Source organism: Gossypium hirsutum, chromosome A05, assembly GCF_007990345.1.
Source record: "Gossypium hirsutum isolate 1008001.06 chromosome A05, Gossypium_hirsutum_v2.1, whole genome shotgun sequence".
Taxonomy (NCBI): domain Eukaryota; kingdom Viridiplantae; phylum Streptophyta; class Magnoliopsida; order Malvales; family Malvaceae; genus Gossypium; species Gossypium hirsutum.
Window position 1 is genome coordinate 1,328,661 of NC_053428.1, and position 21,337 is coordinate 1,349,997.

The 21,337-nt window shown below is 33.3% G+C and overlaps 3 protein-coding genes and 1 pseudogene across 10 annotated transcripts; 2 read left to right on the forward strand and 2 right to left on the reverse strand.

Annotated features, from left to right (window-relative positions):
- Window positions 1–96: 96 nt before the first annotated feature.
- LOC121229205 (syntaxin-32) lies at window positions 97–3,640 on the reverse strand. Of its 2 annotated transcripts, none has more exons than XM_041112745.1 (5): window positions 2,968–3,640; window positions 2,297–2,544; window positions 2,048–2,220; window positions 1,117–1,264; window positions 97–561 (listed from the first exon to the last, which is right to left on the reverse strand). In XM_041112745.1, exons 1-5 carry the CDS (start codon window positions 3,206–3,208, stop codon window positions 556–558), a joined length of 816 nt encoding a protein of 271 aa, XP_040968679.1. In that variant the 5' UTR covers window positions 3,209–3,640; the 3' UTR covers window positions 97–555. The 2 variants fall into 2 exon arrangements, with proteins under 2 accessions (XP_040968679.1, XP_040968678.1); XM_041112744.1 differs by having other exon boundaries at window positions 1,076–1,264.
- A 2,070-nt stretch (window positions 3,641–5,710) lies between these two features.
- Window positions 5,711–10,087, forward strand: LOC121229206 (arf-GAP domain and FG repeat-containing protein 1). Of its 7 annotated transcripts, none has more exons than XR_005926905.1 (13): window positions 5,711–6,045; window positions 6,170–6,231; window positions 6,330–6,417; window positions 6,494–6,555; window positions 6,635–6,728; window positions 6,895–7,335; window positions 7,639–8,157; window positions 8,288–8,413; window positions 8,484–8,591; window positions 8,686–8,766; window positions 9,038–9,153; window positions 9,237–9,282; window positions 9,522–9,618. XR_005926905.1 is itself a non-coding variant. In XM_041112749.1 (12 exons), exons 1-12 carry the CDS (start codon window positions 5,941–5,943, stop codon window positions 9,549–9,551), a joined length of 1,794 nt encoding a protein of 597 aa, XP_040968683.1. In that variant the 5' UTR covers window positions 5,711–5,940; the 3' UTR covers window positions 9,552–10,087. The 7 variants fall into 7 exon arrangements, 5 of the variants coding, with proteins under 5 accessions (XP_040968683.1, XP_040968681.1, XP_040968682.1 ...); XR_005926906.1 differs by having other exon boundaries at window positions 9,237–9,298; window positions 9,522–9,600; XM_041112749.1 differs by lacking the exon at window positions 9,038–9,153 and having other exon boundaries at window positions 9,221–9,298; window positions 9,522–10,087.
- A 298-nt stretch (window positions 10,088–10,385) lies between these two features.
- On the reverse strand, window positions 10,386–12,640 carry LOC107907312 (transmembrane 9 superfamily member 11-like; annotated as a pseudogene).
- Window positions 12,641–17,520: 4,880 nt separating this feature from the next.
- On the forward strand, window positions 17,521–20,881 carry LOC121229207 (homeobox protein knotted-1-like 3). Its single transcript, XM_041112752.1, has 5 exons — window positions 17,521–18,104; window positions 19,465–19,585; window positions 19,828–20,021; window positions 20,097–20,228; window positions 20,332–20,881. The coding sequence occupies exons 1-5, from the start codon at window positions 17,799–17,801 to the stop codon at window positions 20,464–20,466; spliced, it is 888 nt and encodes a 295-aa protein (XP_040968686.1). The 5' UTR covers window positions 17,521–17,798; the 3' UTR covers window positions 20,467–20,881.
- The last annotated feature ends 456 nt before the right edge of the window (window positions 20,882–21,337 follow it).

The following is a 21,337-nucleotide window of genomic DNA, read 5'->3' on the forward strand; positions in this document are numbered from 1 at the left end:
GTGAATCACAAAGTCAAAGCAAGCAAATCCAAGTTTAAGTTGCTACATAAATATATATATATCATCAAACATTGTAAAAGCAAGGGAGAAAAATAGTAAGCAAATTGGGAGCAATTTTGTCTGAATAAAACTCCCCGCAATAATTAATTTGAATTTAAAAAAAAAAAGGGGGGGGAATAGTTTCTGCCACTCTCATTGTTTCCAATTTACATGTACCCCCTACATGCACATCAGGCAGGGTGAAAAAAACTTTGATGCACAACTGGGTATTGTGGCTTAAATCAAAAAAGGATAGTGTTATAATATTATATATATATAGCAGTAAGAAAAGGCAGATAGGCCAGGCAGTATCATTTTCTCTCTCTTTTCAACCAACCATCTCACTTTATAATTGACTATGGCTATGCCACAAAGAATAGGAAAACCATCAGGAAAAATATCAATACAAAAAATATCTTCATCATCAACCACCTGTTTGACGATATGCTGTTTAGGTACTTGAGCAATTGTCCTTGTGCTCCCTCCACGTTTGCTAAGGTGTCGTCCATGTTTTCATCAATCCTGACAACAAAACATCACCGCGTTCCAGTAGTCCATATATCAGTTACTAGATGAATGCTAAGGGAAAATATCAATACATTGAACAAAATGACTTCTCAAATTTTCCCAAATACCAAACCGTGATGCACACCCAATAACTAAGAGTAGCCAAATAGGAAGGACATCTGGCGTAACAACCCAGAAAACTACATTAATAATTCTGTATATAATTTTGAATACCAGGATGATAACCACCATTTATCTTTGATTATTGAATTCTATAATTGCTTCTAACACAACCATGCAATTACATGAACTCTACTAAGTTTAAGTGCATGAGATTTTTCATAGCCTTAATAAACTATTTGGGCAAACTTCACTTGTAAGCCAAATAATTAGCTTAGTCAAATTAATCAATGACCATACTGTTGCTATAACATTAACAGAATACAGCACGCCATGTCATAGAACACCTTACATAGCAAGTGATAATTCAGCAATAGGATACATTCACATGTTCAAAAAAAGAACAAACCTGATAGCTATTTCTCCTTGTTGAGAAACCAGAGTAGCTACCTGGTTGAAAATGGTGCCTAGCTCATGAATTGTAGATTCTACATTTTGAAGAGCTTCAGCTCTGCTCTTCATGTAACTGTCCTGCTGTGGAACCATTTGTTGCTGTTGCTGCTGGAGCAATGGCTGACTCTGACCATCCATATGCTTTCTGTATAATTAAGAACCAAAAATGAAGTTCATCAGTGTCTAGAATTTCAAGTTGAGATAGTTTCATATAAGAAGTTAAAACCAACTAGAATAAAACAGAATCAGTGAACAATGGTTGGTTCAAAAGAACTAGAAAAAAGAAAGGAAAACAAATAAAAGAAGATTGTGAAGAATAAAAACAGATGCAACATCACAAGCACATGCAATACTAGAATTTTGTGCTGTTATGGTCCCAAGTTATGGATCAAATCATTGGACGAGTAACACAAAAATCAAATCCAAGAAAGAGGTCTTTTCCCTTATTTGATTCATTGTGGAACTCTAAGGGAATTGCCTTCCTTGGAACTCTAAGGGAGTTGCCCCTCTTTTAACTTACCGAAACTTTCAGCTTGTTTTATTCAAAAATAATTAACTCTTAAATAGAGGTTCACAATTTAGGAAACAAGATGCAAAACCTTAATTTCATATTCTAATAAGGAAAACAAAAATATGACAGCAAAGTATCTTAATTAATTAGGATAGTTTCATTTAAACTCCCAAGGAAAATGTACGAAATAAAATCATAATTAAATCCCAACAAAATCAGAATCCAAATCAAATCCTCTAACACTAAAATAGTACAAGAGCGATTTTAAGAAATGTTCCAAGAATATTCAATAACAAATTATAATTAAATGGACTAAGAATTTCCCAACTAAAATTCTAGACTTCTGAGTGCTAAAATATTTTCCCCAATTAATCAGTCAAGGGTACGTATCTTGTGAAATACTGGTGGTAAATTTACCTCGGAAACAATTGTGATGAAGATTTATTGCCATTGGCCCATTGAGGAAGGTTGTTTGAAGCTCCAGCTGCTGATTTGATGGCCAAAGGGCGCTGCCGTACAAAAGGATTTGGAGAATCTTTCGAAGCATTGGATGAAAATAACTGTCTTCTGTTCTCATGAACTTTTAAATTCTGTACAAAGCAATTCAACAAACATCAATTGCCAATGACAAACTAAACGAGCAAATAGAGAAAAACTAAGCCTTACCTCTGTTCGCATGGTGAGGACATCTTTGAACTCTTTTGTTGCACTCATCAAGCGATTCTTCAAGTCATCAACAACTGTGGTTGAATGACTAGATGTGTCACTGGAGATACCACCTTCATTCCTAGAATTGCAGAAAAGCTGAAGGTCTACCACAGCAGAATTAAGTGTAGTGATATCCTGCTTGATAACTGCAGTGAGCTCCTGGATTTCCTTTGTAGGGTCATCGAAAACTGAAGTCCTCTTAGCCACTGGAAAAGCAAGCAAAACACAGGATAAGAACGACATAGTGAATGAATAATATGTGGGATCATAGTAACTATGATAACAACAAACATCAATGACAAAGTCCTATCAATACCTAGTCTGTTTGTCTCCTATTATAGCTGTCATTGACAGTTGTGCACACTGGATTTCATCAAGTTCAACTACAACATCAGTATAATTTAAACCAGGACAAACCAAGGTGGGGAAATTTCCTACTTCAATTCTGATGGTCAAGTCATATATTTTGTTAATTCAATTCCTACCAAACCACGGGGAAGAAAAAAGGAAGAGAGGGGAAGAGATGGAGGAGCATAGTTCTGAAAACTACAGCATATAAACCTCTATTTATTGTGCATATCTTTAAAGAAATATAGATAATTGTAAATGAAACTGATATAAGCACTAACATTTTGCTAACTTCGAAAGCTTCTGCGAAGTCTGATGAATTCCAAATCCAATCTTAGAAGCCTTCCTGTTAAACTCCGATTGATGCGCAACCATAGATCTCTTTTCCTCCGCTCTCGACGTACTACTACTCGGCCCATTTTGGCCCTGCCCAGACGAGATTGACTTTCTTAACCTATCTGCTACGCTCTGAAATTCTTGCGTCCGATCTCTAAATGATGATTGTGCCACTTTTGCATGCATCTTTTCTTTTCTTTTCTTTTTGGTTAACCTCCTTGGTCTTAAAATCGAAACTCCCAAAATTGAAAATCCCTAAACTAACATTCGATTCCCAATAATTCTTCGATTCCCTTTGCAACTAAAAAAGTAGAAAAATATTGACGGAGATTCTTACTTGAAACGGAGAGATCTGGAACCCAGACCCTATTATACCAGACCGACCTTAATTGGAAATAAAACGAAATTGGAGAAGAAATTTTCGACAAATGAATAAATTGAAGAGTCAGATCCAGATCAAGATCGAATGTGCTTATAATTTGCGACGAGTGAACTTGTTTTTTTATCACTAGAATTCGATTGGCAGGAGAAACTGAAACCAAGGAACTTTTTTCTTCTCGAAGGAACGTTGCTAATATGCTGTTTGCTGAACGTTCCATTGTTGTCATTTAGCTTATGAATAGACTCAAAATGTTTGTATTTAAAATGCGTTAGTAAAGGATTATGCTTGACAGCAAAACAAAAGTATCGTGTCCCACATGGGAAGGAAATAACCTATGCCCCTGTTTTTAAACAAAGTACTCTAAGGAAAAATTTAGTGATTCATGTAATTAGTGTAAAAATAACGATAATGATAAAATTAGATATTGTAATAATATTATAACGTGTGATAAAAAGTAATTTAAACGTATTGCACCATCATATATTAAAAGGCACTTGTTTAAATAAATAAATGTTTTTTTATTATCTTGAATTGCATTACATTTTAGATATTAAGTTTTCATTAACAAAAAATATATATTCCTTTACTTTTAAATAAAAATTTAAATTATTTATATAATAAATAAATTAATATTTCATATATAAAATTTTATAAATAATATATTTACGTAATCAAATATAACATATTGTATCTACAGGTTACTATGATCAATTTATTAATTATTAAGTAAAGAAAAAAAATTGAATAGTGAAATAGTTAATTTGTAATTTATCAATTTTTTATAATTTGTACGAATTTTTAATAATGATAAGAACTTTTTAAGTATTATATTTGAATTGTCAAAATAATTTATGTATTTTTAATAGTTATTATTTTAAAATTATGTTGTTTTACATTAAGTACACAAGATAAAACTATATTATATATTAATATGATACACATGCCTTTATTATGGATTTAAAATTTTTTAGTATTATTTAAAAAAATATTGATCTATAACTTTTTTATTGTATTTAACAATTCAAATATTTTACACTAATTATAATAATTAAAATACATTATTTGAAAAATTAAACATGTAAAAATAAATATAAAACATGTGATATTAGAAACTAACATATAACTCAAACTACTACTGCATCATGTTTAACCGAGTATTTTATACTTATTTTGTATATAGTTTTACCTGTTAAAAGTTTTTAATATTATAGATTAAAAGAATTTTGATCCATACATTTGAGTGCCTAGTAAAAGATGTAAACTAAAATTTTATACCTAACCCATCACATAATTGATCGGCCTTGATTAGCTCGGTTTATTATTATTATTTAATTTCCCAATTTATTTGATAAACTGGTGTGTGTGTTTTTTTACTTCTTTAAACTTATATCCTGATTTTTTTATACTTATATCCTGTATTTATTACCATTATCAAACTTAATATTATTTTCTAAAAGTATTTAACTTCTTTATGTACAATATTAACAACTCAAATCATAATTCTTATTTGGATTTTTTTTTTATCTCTATTCCCTTAAATCTTATAACAAATGCTTTAGGTGGATCTCGTTTTTATTATACGAGTCTTAACATTATTCAGTTTTCTCAACTATGCATTATCACTATATTGAAATCTTTCATTTCACTTCTATTATCACTTAATTATATCATTTATCTTCCTTCCACTTAATCTTTTTTATAGATTTCATTTAATTTTCTTTTAGGGGCAAACAATGATTATCTAATTATGGACCGGAATAAATGCTCTAAGTCCAACCCTCTTAGAAATCTACTGGCCTGATCATTGTCAATAGATTCCTTGAAGTAATTGTTTTATTTAGAGTTTGCCTCTTTCACCTCAAGATTCGCAATTTTTCATTTTCACTTTTTACTTATTTATTTCATTCCTTAAGATCCAATCACTGTTTATTTACTCAGACCAAAAAATTACTAAATAATATTCACAATTTGTTTATTTTTTATCTTTCATGTTAAAACATTGTTATATTGTTAATTCGATATATTTATGTGTTTAATATTGTACGCATTTTATATGTTATTATGATTAATTAATTTTAAATCATACGTTTCATTATTTATTGTATATTATTTTTAGACATATGTTCTAATTATAAAACAATAAAATATTTGAATAAAAAGATTACTTTATAAGAAAAATAAAGAAATAGTAAAGAGGAATGTGGTGTGAACAAAATTCAACGGCTCAAAAAGGGTCGCCTAACCGTTTTTCCCGGCAACTTTCTCTCTTTTTGTTAGTTTGATTGCTTAATTCAATCATCTTCTCATTTCCTTGCTTTCCCTCCCTTCTCTCGCTAACAATGAAGTTGCAAATGTTTGTTTCCTGAGAAAAAAAATAATTTCCTCAATTTACCAAATGGACCTATCAAGCTTGAAACTTAGCATTGTCATGTTGTTTTCTATCCAAACGATTGCACGTATTTCTAGTGATTTGGGATTCTGATTCCTTCTGGATGAAGAAGGGTATATTTTTTATTTCTTATTTGTGAAAAAAAAAATGGGCGATGAAAAGAAATTAAAGGAGGATGAGAAAATCGAGAAGTCGATTCGAGCTCTTCTCAAACTTCCCCAGAATAAAAGATGCATTAATTGCAATCTTTTGGTACGCATTACCTTTTTTCTTGTTTTTCTTAGACAATGCATTTGAAATTTTGTTTTTATCAAAAGCATTGCATTTAATATTCTTTAAATTGAAGTATAAACTTTGAATAATTTTTTTCTGGCAGGGTCCCCAATATGTTTGTACCACTTTCTCTACTTTTGTTTGCACCACCTGTAGCGGAATACAGTAAGTTTTAGTAATTTCATATTTGAGATCTAATCGCAATAATAATGAGGTCTAGCGCACTTCATTTTTTACTGTAAGCGTTTTTTAAATTATTTCAGTAGGGAATTCACTCATAGGGTGAAATCTGTATCAATGGCTAAATTTACCGAAGAAGAAGTGAATGCTCTTCGAGAAGGAGGAAATGAGGTCCGTGATGAACAATCATTACTGGTATCTTTGCTTCCGGTTTCTTATTGCTAACTTGTTTCTCGTTATTTTGCAGAGAGCAAGACAAATTTACTTCAAGGCATGGGATCCTCAACGCAATTCTTACCCTGATGCCAGGTAATTAAGCATCTTTTTCCTTTAAATTTTTTTATGCCTCATTAGAAATATGTCTTGATGCATCTATATTTGCTTTCAGTGATCTTCATATGCTCCGAAAGTTCATCAAGCATGTCTATGTGGATAGGAGATACACTGGTGAGAGGAGTGAAAGGCTTCCAAGTCTGGAAGTGGTAATGTTTCTGGTTAACCACCTACACACCTATATATACATATATTGTACACATAAATTTTATATTTCATGTGACTGATGGCTTAGTCAACAATTTTTTTGGCGCTCTCAATCAAATGCCACTCCAATGTTTTTACTCTTAATAGATTCCTGTACGAATTATACAGGGATACAGGACGGAATGCCCAGAAATCAAGAGAGTCATTGTGTTTACTGGTAGAACCAAAAGTCCACTTTATGGTAATAGGCATGAATGGAGCTCTAATGAAGGATTTAGTCCTGCTGGAAGAAGTGGTGCTGTTAGGGGTTTCTATAATGAGTCAATAAATTCTAGATATGAAGGTTCCCCTAGAAACCATCGCCACATTGAGATTATTGATCGCAGGCGCCGACGTGATGGCCCTGGAAGTGCCATACAAAAAGATAACCCCAACATTCGACAGAGAGAACCTGTGACACGAAGCATGTCATCTAGCAACCTATCGGATAGGTCTGCACCTCCAGTGGTGCGCCCCATTAGAGATATTTTGGGGGAGAATGCTCCTGCCTTGAAGGTGGGTGAACATCCAAAAGAAAATACTGGAAAGGATACTGTTGCTAAAAACCAGGTGAGGTTGCTACATCTTCAAGTAATATGACTCTAAAAGGATTTTATGTGTGTATTCGAACCATTTATTTAGTATTTGAATGCTTAATACATATAAATAGATTTGTGAATGAACTGACTACATAGAGTGAGATTTTAATTGTGCCCACGGGAAGCTGTGGATGACTCTTTACTTGTAGTTTAGCAGTTTGAAAACTTTGTCACTTGCTTTTAGTAGTTTGGCAGATTTTCGTACAGTGTTACTATTCCTTGTGGAGCTTCAGAACACTCTTTGCACTTATGTTGTTATTTTTACACTTTGCAGAAGATTTCACCACCTAGTGGTATTGAAAGTTTGATTGATTTCAGTATGGATTCTGAGTCGTCTAATGCTGCGGCAACACCAAATATGCAGCAAGTGCCGCCATCAAGCAAAGGTGGTAACCAGTCATCAGATGAACTCTCTTCAAAGGGAAAAGCACCTCCGGCCTCCAATGCAAATCCTTTGGATCTTTTACTATTTGATCTTGCAGCTCCCTCTGCAGTACCTGTTGATAATATCTCAGCAGTACCGGGCACCTCAGGTGCTCCATCAACTGCATCTGGACAGAACACTTCATTAAACAGTATTTCTCCAGCAGCACCTGAGGGACAGCTTTTGACTTTGACAAGTTCCAGCAGCTCTTCACCAGTTCCACCGGCAGTCAATGTCCCACAAGTACAATCTCCTCACGGGCATGTCTTTCCCAGCATGCAAAAACATCAGTCTTCCCTTTTCCCTGCTTCTGATAATAGCTTTTTTACTGAACAAAGTACTCAAACAACTGAAGCATCGAATAGCCAGGTTATCATTGGAATTGATTAGAAGTTGTTGGAAACTAAATAAACCTGAAAAACATAACCGTACTTTAACAAAATATGGTGTGAACTTCATTTCACTTGCTAACTCTGTTGCTTCTTGTTATTATTTCCAGCCCGGTACATCGTTGCTGATGCACAATGCTCAACCCTCTTCCAATTCATCTACTGAACAATCGTCAGAAGCCACCTCCAAATCAACTGAAGAAACAAAGTCTGGCGGAAGAAAGGAACTTCCGCAGGTGATGGTTGTCTTCAATTGTGTAAGATATTTATGAATTCTCTTTACAGTTAATGCTGCCCTTCTAGCAGGATCTCTTTGCTACAAGCTATGGATCTGCCCCTGCTGCAGTTCCGGGTTGGCAAACTGGTCTACCACATGGAGCTGCGTTTGGTTTGCAGTATTATCCTAATGCAATGGTATCCTGTGCCATAGAATTTTTGAATTCTCTAACTTCTATGCTAATTCTTGCTTGATATTTGGAATGGTTAAACTTTATGTATATGTTCTCAGCATTCGGCAGCATTTTCAAGCATTTCAAAGGCAAATCCATTTGATCTTAGTGGCGATACGACTCCAGCACAAGCACCACAAGTAGGCACCTAATTTGTCATTGCTTTTTTACTCTCAAATCTTTTAAAATACAAAAAAAAAAATTGACTTTTCTAAATTCAGTTGATAATTATCATTTTATGAATGACACTATTTTTATATCAAAATTCTTTTTTGAGGTTTCAAGAGTTTTTATTCTTGTTCTGATACACCGACACGGCTTCCATATCTCCAAAGTATTCATATCTTTTGTATCTATGAACTTGCTCTAACTTCAAAACATACATGGCTTAATTCTTGGGACCCTCCCTAGCATCCAAGATCCTACTGCTTTGTCTCCCAAACCCAGTACTGATGCCCCATCCCATTCATCGCATTTTGCGTCCATGATGACGCCAGAATCACCTTCCACATTGGCTATGCCTTCTAGTAAATTCACTTCTCTTCTAATCATGCTAAATGTTCATACTAATGTAGTTTTTCTCATGCTTACAAGGCGTTTATGATCCTAGGTGCATACATGGGGAATCAGTCACACAGTGGTGTTCCATCTCCCAGGTTACATTTCATTCTGGTAGTCTTCTATTATTTAGCATCGATCACTTAGTATTGAGACAGTATTAAAAGTATGCCGATGTAAATGGTATGGTCTAAAAGTGACATGGCTGGACACAAAAACTTTGCAGCACATATAGTGTTTTCCTTCAACTAGCATGCATATTAAGCTTAAAAACAATGGTTTGTTCTAACTTTCATGAAAATAGAAAACAAGTTAAGATTTTGAATCACAATTGCAGACCACAAGGTATAGGTGGTTTCGGCAGTGATGAACGCAACCTGGGTTTCTTAAATGCAACTCAGAGACCTGCAGGTGGACAACCAGCATCTAATCCTCCCAACTCTTTTCCTACAATGGGACCAAATCCATTTGGATAAAGGAAAAAAAAAGATACCCAGTCATACTCCCATTACTTTTGGTTTGAACCTCTGAAGATCCTAAAGCAAAAGTGAAGTTCTTTTTCTGGTTGGAAATCGGAAACAGAAAAGCCGCATGACTGACTGACTGACTAACAGACTGACGATGTCTTCTGACTTTTGTGCATCTTTGACACAGAATTACAGTATCAAAGACGATCCAATAGTGAAGCATGAAAAGTCACAATTCTGGAGGCAATGGAATCCTCCCTGTAAATTTCTCATAGCCATTATTTATTTTCTTTCTTCCTGCTTGGTTCAATCTCCTTTCATTGTCATTTTTCTTTGTTCATCTGTTGTAGTCGCACCATTTTATAATGACTGTAATACTGTAAGAGATTATTTCTACATACCCATACACATCAAATATGCTGAACCTTTCTTGCTATGATCTCCTCTTAGGGTATTGCATAGCATGCATGAGTTGATTGCTAACTTTATGAACTTGTCATGTACATCACTTGATATTCAGTTTACTCACAATTAAGCAATTTAACCTATAAGTTGCGAACTTTTTATTTCTTTTTTTTTTTTAATTTCTTTGCTATGATTAAGCAATACTTAACCTTCCATTTTCGTAAACTTACCCTTCAAGCAACCATTGTACGAAAGCTAACTGGCACCTTTATAAATTGAAATTTCCGGATCCTGACAAGTAGTATTTCAGCTTCAATAACTGTATCAAGTATAAAGTGTACGCAGCACAAACAAAGTTACTGGTACAGCTAAATCGGATTATGCATCATAGATTCATAGATATCTGATAAAGAACTAAGCAACAATGTGGAGAATTTTTTATGTTACATTCACTAAAGTTACCTAACAAAACAAACCTCAAAGTATCAAGTAACAGGCGATTGACTAACGTGAAGGGGTTGAATTCTTTTATCACGAGCTTCTTCAATTACTATAGGTGCCCATTTTTTTATATTTGGAAAGGTATCTTCAATCCAGCTTTACCGAAGAGAATAAATAGTGCACAAACCAGAAAGATGAAAGGAATCCGACTGTGCCTGTCGCAAACACGATTGCTAGAACCATGAAGAGAGAATACCCCAAGTAGAGAGTGGCGGACACAGGTCCACTCAAACTCTTAAGATCAAATACGAGATAGTTTATGGAGTACAAGAATATGTAGATTGCAACTGAACCGGAAGCAAAGAAAGATTTCCGCCACCATTTCCAGTCCTCCACACAGAGATGCATGCAAGTTAACACCAAATAAACTTCAGCGCAGCCACAACAAGCAGGATTAGAACAATAAGCAGAAAGCCAAAGACATAGTAAACTCGCCCCATCCAGATGCTAGATATGATGAAGAAAAGCTCAATGAAAAGTGTACCAAATGGTAGAGTCCCAGCACCAAGAACTAACAACCAGGATGGGTAATTCTGAACTGGAATTTCCCGAGGGATCTGGTTGGTTTGAACAGGGTATTCGATATGTGGTGCCTTAGCCCCAAAGTATCCATCAACTAGGTGAGTGGAACTGAGATGCAGAACTAAAGCAGAAGTATAACAAAGAGAGGAAACGGAATAGCTCCTGTGCTGTGACTTCTCCGCAACAGGAAATTTAAAGTGGTCAGTATCAAAAAGGCAATGCCAGGGAAGAAACACGCAGCCTTCCAAGCGACGGAAGCCCATCCCCTGTGATCGCCACAGCCAATTGTTCTCCAAAGACGAACTGAAACATAACCAGCTGTAATACCAAGAATAAGGTAGAAAAATAGCATACCTGTAATAAGAGTTCCACGGGATGCTGGTGACATAAATCCAAGAGCAGCAAATAATATTGTCACAACTGCCATCCCAATGATCTGAACTCCATCCCCAACCATAATACACAAGAGAGCAGGATTGGATGGGGCACGGAAAACATCCCCGACAACTAGCTTCCACCCAGATAACTCCTCAGTCATCTGTGCTTGGTCCTCCTTTTGAAGCTCCTCATATCGGGTAAGATCGCGCCTGACAGTCCTTAAGAATATCACAAGTACAATACGAGCAAGGAAAGTGATCACCATAAGAGAATTCAAGATTGAGAGAACCAATGGACTTTGGATCCGTCCTTCAAATAAGCATCCCAACGAGATGACCACTTGATACCAATCTCCTCAAAAGCAACCTCATAGGTGAAGACAATTGGCTCACCTTCCTTGATGGGCGTTGACACAGTAGTTGAGTCGCATTAAATCGGAGATGGGTACTTTTCATACATTTCAAGTTCTTAACCAAGTTACCATTATGCGTGAGACTGCAAGGAACAACCTCAAAACCAACAACCATCTATCCAGGCACATCCGATACCCCATTGCCAATACCGGGCATAACCTCGGCATCCCCGGTCCCCCTCATACGAGCCACATTCGTTTCCTCATACTTATGAACAAGCACCTTAAATTTCAAATGATTAAACACATAATAGGCGTCCTCTATGTTAAACCCAACAGGGTATTCTGTCCACCTCAACATAAAACCCTCTTTCTTAGTATATTATCGCAGGCAAATTGTCGAGAATCAAGTTAACCTGATACGTCTCATCAATCCTCTCCTTCAACAACTTAAAATCATCAGCTGATAACTTATTGGATTGACGCAAGAAGATCTCAGTCTCATTAGTATACATCTTAAACCTATAGGGTGAGTTCTCAATCCGGTCTCCCATGAGAAGCTCACCAAGATTTTCAGCACTATCCTTAACACCCTCCTTAGGCTTACAAAAGGGTAAACTGTAATAGCTAAATGACATTTCAGTGTCGATGGAAGTTAAGGAATTCACTTTGACAGACAAATAGCACGCAACTACATGTTTGTGAGGATAACTACCAGGCAGATAAAACCCATATCCAGATTGAAATATCAAACAAATTGCCAATACCCAGACCGCAAAATTACCCATTAATTCCATTTCTTTTTAGCAGATCAGGAAAACCCCAGATCGAGAAATGAGGTTATCCGATACCTTTTAGTTTTTAAGTGGTTAATATTTTTTTTAGTTTTTTTTATGAATAATAATATGATTAGTACGATTTAAATTTAAGTCACACTTGATACGATGAATACAAAATTTTAGTTTATTAAATAATAGCTTAATAAAATTTTAATTGTTAAATTAAAATTAATTATTATATATTTATAACACCATATAAAACATTATATAAGTTTAAATCCTAAAATTGTGGCTTATTAGATTAGTTGTAGTTAAATTTATTGTAAAAAAGAAGCAACATACACGTTTTGATGCCAGATATCTTATTGTGTTATTAGGTCATGCGATAAAAACCATTTAAAAGGAAGTTATATGTGAATGGATTTGGCACCCTTTTCTTTTCTTCTTTTTTGACTTCTGTCCGCATGGGAAAAGCAAGCACACAAAAGAAGAGCAAATTACACAAACCATGCCAAATATCAGCCTTCAATTACGATCCTAAACTAAAAATGTATAAAGGTTATTACAGTCATGTGATTGGATTAGATTTCAAGTTTTCAATAATAAAATATTATTAAAAGGAATAATTATGAATTTAAAAAAATTATAAATTATAAAACGAATCTATAAAATATTTTGAATTCACTAAATATATATATTATGTTTTTGAAATACACATAAATCGATGATATTTTATACATTATATGTACTTAATTGGAAAAGATTACACATGATCACCCCATCATGTGCATGTATAACAGATTAATTTCCCAAAACTATGGGAGACATTGTACATATAATATGTTCACATGTAATTCTCATTCTATGTAATTTATAATTTCATATATCAATATTCCAATATCTATCTGGTGCAAGAAATAAATAGTATGGACGAACAAGCAAAAAAAAAAAAAAAGGCATTCGAAATAAATAAACTAGCATATTAGTAAGATTCTAATAGAATTGAATATGTAACTACTTGATTAGATTACTGAAAACAATGTAAAACTAGTAATAGGTGCAGGAAATATATAATTCAAATGAAAACCAAAATACAAGCCATTACGTGACTTGAATAAAGAGAAGCAATGACCATAATTTGGTTGAATGTAAGTCCCTGTTATATCCTTGAGCTGTGGAGAAGCTTTGCTACTGCAATTGAAAAATTAAAAGGTGTTGGACTGACTGATATAAAATAAGAATAACTTTTTCTTTTAAAGAGGCCAAGCATAGAGTGAAGGGGAAGGCATCACACGGCGGACGTTTAAGTTCAGCATTCAACATATTCGAGCATTGCACTGATTCCAAGTTGCCGGATTTATAGTAATAGCAGAAGATAAGATTCGGAGTCCAAATGATAACACCGTCATCGAAAACGGGATCAAAAGCTAAAGGCTTGAATTTACATTCATGGCTGGAAACATGGTCCTCAAATCAACCAGATTAGGATGTTTGATCAATGCCTCTAAGCTAACACAATGCATCAAAATCCATTCACGAGTATCAACATTAAACACCCAAATTTGCACTAATCTTAAAAGTTCAACGATCTGTGCAAACTGAAGGCGTTCCCCACATGAACCAATACACCCTTTTCTTCTTCCAAGCCTTATCACGCGATGTTCTCTATCAGGGAGCTTAACATGATCACAAACACATCAACAATAGCATCTTCCATGGCGTTATCGACATAATGTAAATACCTTTTTGTTCAAGTAAACGAATCTTTTATCTAAACTAGTGGAAGTATCATCATCATTAACTAGGTCCTTCACTTTGCCGATGTATTTCACTTTGCGTTTAAGCCATATGCCATTCCATGAATAGAAAATCTACAGAATACCTTTGTGTTTGGGGAAGTTAAAGATTTAAGCAAAAAATTGCAGTTTTTTTGCCTGGTTTCCAATACCTAATATCTACTGCAAGAACAGAAAAAACCCCGAGTGCCCTTATTCAAAGGGATGAGGAGAGTGTTCTTGGTACCCGGATTCCACAAAATATACTTATCTCCGGAGGGATGTTGGAAGAGCATTAAACCATCGCGAGAGTCGAGCAAACAATGATGAACAACTATTACATTCCAAGCTTTGCAAACACAATTACATTGCATTAGAATCTTAGGCCACAAACAACAAAGCACTTAAATCCATATCAATCAAATTGAGGCACAATAACACTAATACATTTGTCAAAATTTTAATTCATGGAACTATTCTAAATTTTTTTGACATCACTATATAATATATTTTATTTAAATTGCAATTTAAATTTATACAATTTTGTTGATCCATAGAACTACTATGACATTACTAAATATATTTCATTTAAATTGCAATTTAAATTTAAACAATTTTATTGATCCATAAAACTATTGATACATTTGTTTGACATTATTAAATCCATTTCATTTAAATTGCAATTCAAATTAATACAATTTTGTTAAGTTTAAAGGAAAAAAATTTTTAATTTTTACAGAAATAGTTTTATTAAAAATTTTAAAAATAAGCAAAAAATCAATTAAAATTTTAGAATAAAAAATATATGGAAAAGTTGAATTAGGTAACACATGATAATTCTTGTCATTTTAAAATTTGAGAAGTAGGTAAGAAAATATTAAATGTGTAGCATTAAACATGAGGGGTGTCATCCCTCACTCAAAAGAGAAAGATATTTCAAATATAAATAAAAGAAATGGTCTCTTAGTCAAATATATCGTTCGACTTGTAGCGTAAGATACATAGAATTTTATCATTGGATGCTTGTTGTGACCCCAAATTTTGATTTTTGTAAGAGTGGCAAACTGTGTCGCATCAACTATTTTAAAGTTTCAAACAGATTCAACTTATAGATTTTTCCAATTTTAAAATTATTATATTTAGTCAATATATTTTTAAAATTTTAAAATAAAATACATATGTTGATTTATTTATATCACCAAACATCAATGATGTTTTATTGATTAAAATATAATATATATATATTAATGTGATGGAGTTTCTTTTTTGCATGCTGTGCATATGATAAGGTGATGTGGAGCCTGTCAGCCCTGTAAATTTACAGGTGTACGGATTCAGCTCGTTTGCCTATGTGGTCCAATGAAATACGGGAACGACACGTGTTGGGAGTACGGAGAGGGGAGCAGCCAATAGGCTAATACTGCCTACGGTGGTGCCATCATAGAGTTTGTTGGGTTATTGCAGTGTACCTCGGGCGTGGGGACCTGCCTCACCTCCTGTCCTGCTTTATCTTTTTGGGTCAAATGTTAGCTACCTTGACCAATTGCGTTTCTTTTTTCTAATTACTCTGAAGTAAGAAATTACTATTTTTTTTTTTAGACCCTCAAGAAATTACTATTGTTGTTAAAACAAAAATGGTACTTCTAGTTTAAATATGAAAAAAAAATTATATACTTCTGAAACTGAAAAAAAAAAACCCGTATATCTTAAAGATTAAAAAATTTATTTTATTTTTGACTTCATTAATTTTAATAATAAAATTTAAAAAAAACAAAATTTTTAAATAAAAAATATAGAAACTCAATATTTTAAAATTAAAATATAAGGATTAAAATTTCAATTTCAAACAAATACAAGGATCTCTAACTTTTCTTCATTTTTATAAAAAGAAAATACAATTAGCAAATTATGATAAAATTTAATGAACTTTTAGTATAAAAGTGTTATAAAATTTTTTTATATATTAGGGAAAATGAAACAAAAATTACATTATACAAAATACTAAATTAGGACTTTTAAGTTTGGATTATACCCTAATATGACTTTTACTTTTTTTTTCTATGATTATGCGAATTCATTTTAGTATGGTATTATTGTTATTGTTGTGGTGGTCGAGAAATAAGTTTTTAAATATATATAATTATTTTTAGAAAATGTTTTTGATGACAAAAATCTTCTATCTACTATTGTTTTTACAATTAAAAAAATATTTGAATAGCCAAAAATAATATTAAACACGAAATTAATTTACTTTTGAATGACTTTGCAAGTATGGATTAGGTTAAAATTGAGAATAAATGGAAAATTGAATGTTAAACAAAAGTTTAATATATAATTAAATATTTGAGTTTGTGGCAGTGATAATTTAATATTGACTCAGCTGTGCATAAAACCTTTTCATTATCCCTGTCAGCAAGTAAAAACATATCATAAACTTCCAAATGTAATTTTTCTATCGAATACCAATTTTCTAATTAAAGAAAGTTGTTGGAATCAATAATCAAAATTTGGCATCTTTCTCCAAAATAAATGGTAGAATACATAGTTAGGTGAGAATTTATAAGAAAAATACATATCATAAATGCAAGCAAACCAATAGTGACCTAGAGAAGTAGACAATCCTTTCATCAAATACCAATTCTACCCACTTCTTCATGAGCTTTACATTGGAAGAGCATTGCTACTTTAGCATTGTTTTTTTTTAAATAAAAGGATTATTTTAGTATATTAAATATTAAATATTTTTAAGCAACCGATATTAATTTTTTGTAAAATTCAAATTGAATATATAATTTATATATTTGAAATAAAATTTAATGACAGAAATAATTTTATATTTAAATTAAATATTACATAAATTATATTGAATTATAAATAAAAGTTGAACTTAAAAATGTTTTTCTCGAAAGCAAATTTATCTGTTTAATATTAATTTGCTTTTTACTCAAAAACACTTTTCGAAAATAATTCTATTGAACAAAAAATAATAGTAAACAAAGCATTAAAATTTTTATCGTAAAAATATGACTTTTAACTATTTTTCTTCACTTAAAATTCAAAAAGCATAAAAAAAAAATTCACTAGCTTACAGCTTCATACCATCATTTGTTTTTAATGAAGGTAAAAATGATGAAGCAGAAGAGACAAAAGGCAACCAAATTAACCAACAAAGGGAACGTATAAAATTAATCTCAAACGTCAATGGTTGTCCCCCTCCTGTTCCTGCATCATCATCATCATCATGATGGATCCCTTGGCCCTTTGTCTTTTCATTACACAATCTTCCGACAACCGCGCTTTCCTATTTTTTTCTTTTTTTCTTATTTTATTTCTTCTTCAAAACTCTTCTTCTTTTATCTCTCTCCCCCTTATCTTCTTCTTTGCTAAAGACCATCGAACCCTTCCCTCTCTTTTCAGTTTCCCGATCAACACAACATGGCTTTCGATGGTTTTGTCTCCGACAATACCAAAGACATGCAAACCCTTGCTCTAAACGAACCACCGCCATCAGCTGCTGACATCGATCATTGGGAAAGAGCTAAATGCAAGGCCGAGATAATGGGGCACCCTATGTACGACCAGTTGCTGGAAGCTCATGTCGCCTGTCTACGTGTTGCTACGCCTGTTGACCAGCTCGCTCAGATCGATGCTCAGTTAGCTAGGTCCCAAGATGTGTTGGCTAAGTACTCCTCGGCCGCTGCTGCCGCCGGTTCTGCTGAAGAAGAACTCGATCACTTCATGGTAACCCTTTTCGCTCCTCGTTTCGTGATCTGGGTCATTTGTGTTTTGTTCAGTTCTTGATTATCTTTCGTTTTTGGGTAATCGTTGACCAACTGGTTTTAGGTGTTAACTCTTTGTTTAGTTATAAATTTATAATCCATTGGTTAGACTGTAAATTTTTTTTGTGTTGATTATCATTTAAACAATAGTTAGATCTTTACTACGGAGGGTTTTAATTATTTTACAACAATATGTGACTATTTGAGGAAAGGATTTCTCTTCAAGCTAAAGTTGTTTGTTCTTTTAGCTTATATACACAACATTGGTGGTACTCAAAAACAGCTTAAAACTTTTAATCTAACCCTTTTGCCTTTTTTGGTTTTCTGTATGATAATTTAGTGAAAGAAAAGGGTAGAGAGAGAGAGAGAGGAGAGGAGTTTATAGATGTTTTATGCTAGGATCAGTATTTTATATGTCAGCTAATAGAAAATGAAAAATTAAAAAGGCTTAAGGAGAGTTTGTTCAAAAAAAAAAAAAACCGAGTGTCTTAATGAAAGGATACTCTACTTGAAGGTGTGCCTTGTGAAGTGAATCAGTATGAATTTTTGTGCCACCATAAGAGAAATGATCATTTTCCTAAGTAATGGGACTTTTGAAATGTTTTTCCTAAACAAATTGCTTAAAGGACCAATTTTTCACATTTTTTTAGGATTGTATGTCTGCAACTGTGAATTAGACCTAATTTTTTCCTCTTTTTATATCATTTGGAATCATAAAATGCTGTTGGAGATAGCTGGAAGCATGATCTTGCTTTCAACTCCAGATGACTAGACCTAATTTCTCTGTCCAAGCTTCTATATGTCTCATATGTTCTTATGGATAGCACATATCCTCTCTATGTTACCATTATGTATGAAGGTTAAGCTAAACAAATAAGTAAAATGGCAAAGATTAATTGTTGTAATTGGGCATGAAGAAGTTACCTGGTCATACAAAGTACTATTCCCACAAGCTAGCTTTAGAATTCTTGTAAAATTGATGTTCAATTTCTTTATATTGTTCAGAAAATTGGAAGTGTTAACGTGGTATAGATACTTGATGCTGAGCAAAGAAAGTTTCAAAACCATAACAAACATTTATAATTAGGGTATGCTAGGTTGATTTCACACTGTTCATATATGAAAAACCAGGCATGATACTAGTTTAAACTCGAGGGAAGTTCAGGAAAGAGGCATAATTAAGAACTGCCATTATTTTCACGAAAAGCTGAATATGGCATATGCTCCTTTAGAATTTTTTTAAAGATTTCTGATCTAAACCATACTATATGTAATCATTGGCATCTTTTCCATTTGAGTATTCTCTTTTTACTTCGGTATAGGCAAATTATGTTCTATTGCTTGGTTTCTTCAAAGACCAATTGCAACAACATGTTCGTGTTCATGCAATGGAAGCAGTTATGGCTTGTTGGGATCTTGAGCAATCACTTCAAAGTTTAACAGGTCAATCCGTCTCCCTGCTGGAAACAATTTTGAAAAATATAGCTCCCTGTTTTGCCTTTCTTTTACCAACCTGGACAACATGACTAATGTAGATCAATGCTAGTCGCTATGATCTTGTCATATTAATTCAATTGAAACCGGGAAAACGTGTATGCATAAGTCGTAATAATGAACTTATCCTTTCCCTGTTTATTTTGATTGTTTTGGAAAACTTAAGAGCTAAACCAGAAAGGATGGAACAGGTGTATCTCCAGGTGAAGGCACTGGTGCAACCATGTCTGATGATGAAGACGAAGTTGTAGATAGTGATGCCAGCTTGTTTGATGGAAGTTTTGATGGGATTGACAGCATGGGGTTTGGCCCCCTCGTCCCATCCGAGACTGAGAGATCACTAATGGAGCGTGTTAGGCAAGAACTGAAGCACGAGCTGAAACAGGTATACGACTATTCGAACTTCATAGTAAAATGACTTGACATACACGCTACAGCTAAATTTGCTTCGGTCTTTCAGGGTTACAAGGAGAAAATTGTGGACATTAGAGAGGAAATTCTACGTAAGAGACGAGCTGGAAAGCTACCAGGCGATACGACCTCGTTTTTAAAAGCTTGGTGGCAGTCACATTCCAAATGGCCTTACCCAACTGTGAGTGTAATGTGTTTCCCTGGTAGTTCTGAACATCAAAATATGTTGCTTCCGACATTTTTATGACAAAAAGTGTTTTTTGCTAAAAAATGTTTTTTTTCAGGAAGAAGACAAAGCAAAATTAGTACAAGAAACAGGATTGCAGTTAAAGCAGATTAACAACTGGTTTATAAACCAGAGAAAAAGGAATTGGCATAGTAACCCCTCTACCTCTCTGAAGAGCAAACGTAAGAGGTAGGCTGCATCCGTCGTGTTTATGTTCCTCGATCGAGATCAACTTTTCTCGAAAACCATTGGCCACTTTTGTTTGGGAAAGAAGTAAGACAGGTTAAACCTGCAATGACCACTTATTGTAAATTAAAAAAAAAGAACCCTTTGTAGAAACTCCATGTTTCGCTGTTGACCTGTTCATGGTAGTGGGAATTTGAGCTTGAATCAGTTCTAGTCTGAGTAATCTGGTGATAGTTAATGATATCTGTATAACAACTATGTTGCTTTAAATTCTTAATTTAGAGTAAGTGTGAGCTTAGTTGGATGTTTGCTGCAATTTTTCTGGGCTCATGCTTTTACATCTGCGAACAATAATGGCTTTTTAAGTCATTGGTTTATAATGTAATTTATCTACTTGTTTATATATAAAACTAGTTTGTGCCTGTGAAGTCGTTTTATATAATGTAATGATGTTTCCAGCTGCTAAGATTAATGTCTACAATTTGCTGTGAGAAAACACCATTTTGATTGACCAAAATTACGAAAGCTTGCTAATAAAAAAGCAATTATTATATGGGAGAGTATTTGATGCATTACAGGCGTGTAATAAATATGATATTTTATTATTAAATAAAACAAAAATTGTATAAGATTTATAGATAAATATTAATAATTTCATTGAAACATAATTAAATAATAAATAATTATAACTAAATGTTAAAATCTTAAATTTGAGACTTATATCTTAAACTTGAAACACTAAACTTATTTAATTGTACTTAAATAAAGTTATTATTATATATTTATAAATCATCTATTATTTTTTGTTTTATTTAATGAAGTCTCATATTATTATTCATTAATGATGCTATTATATATAAGAAATAATATAATTTTTT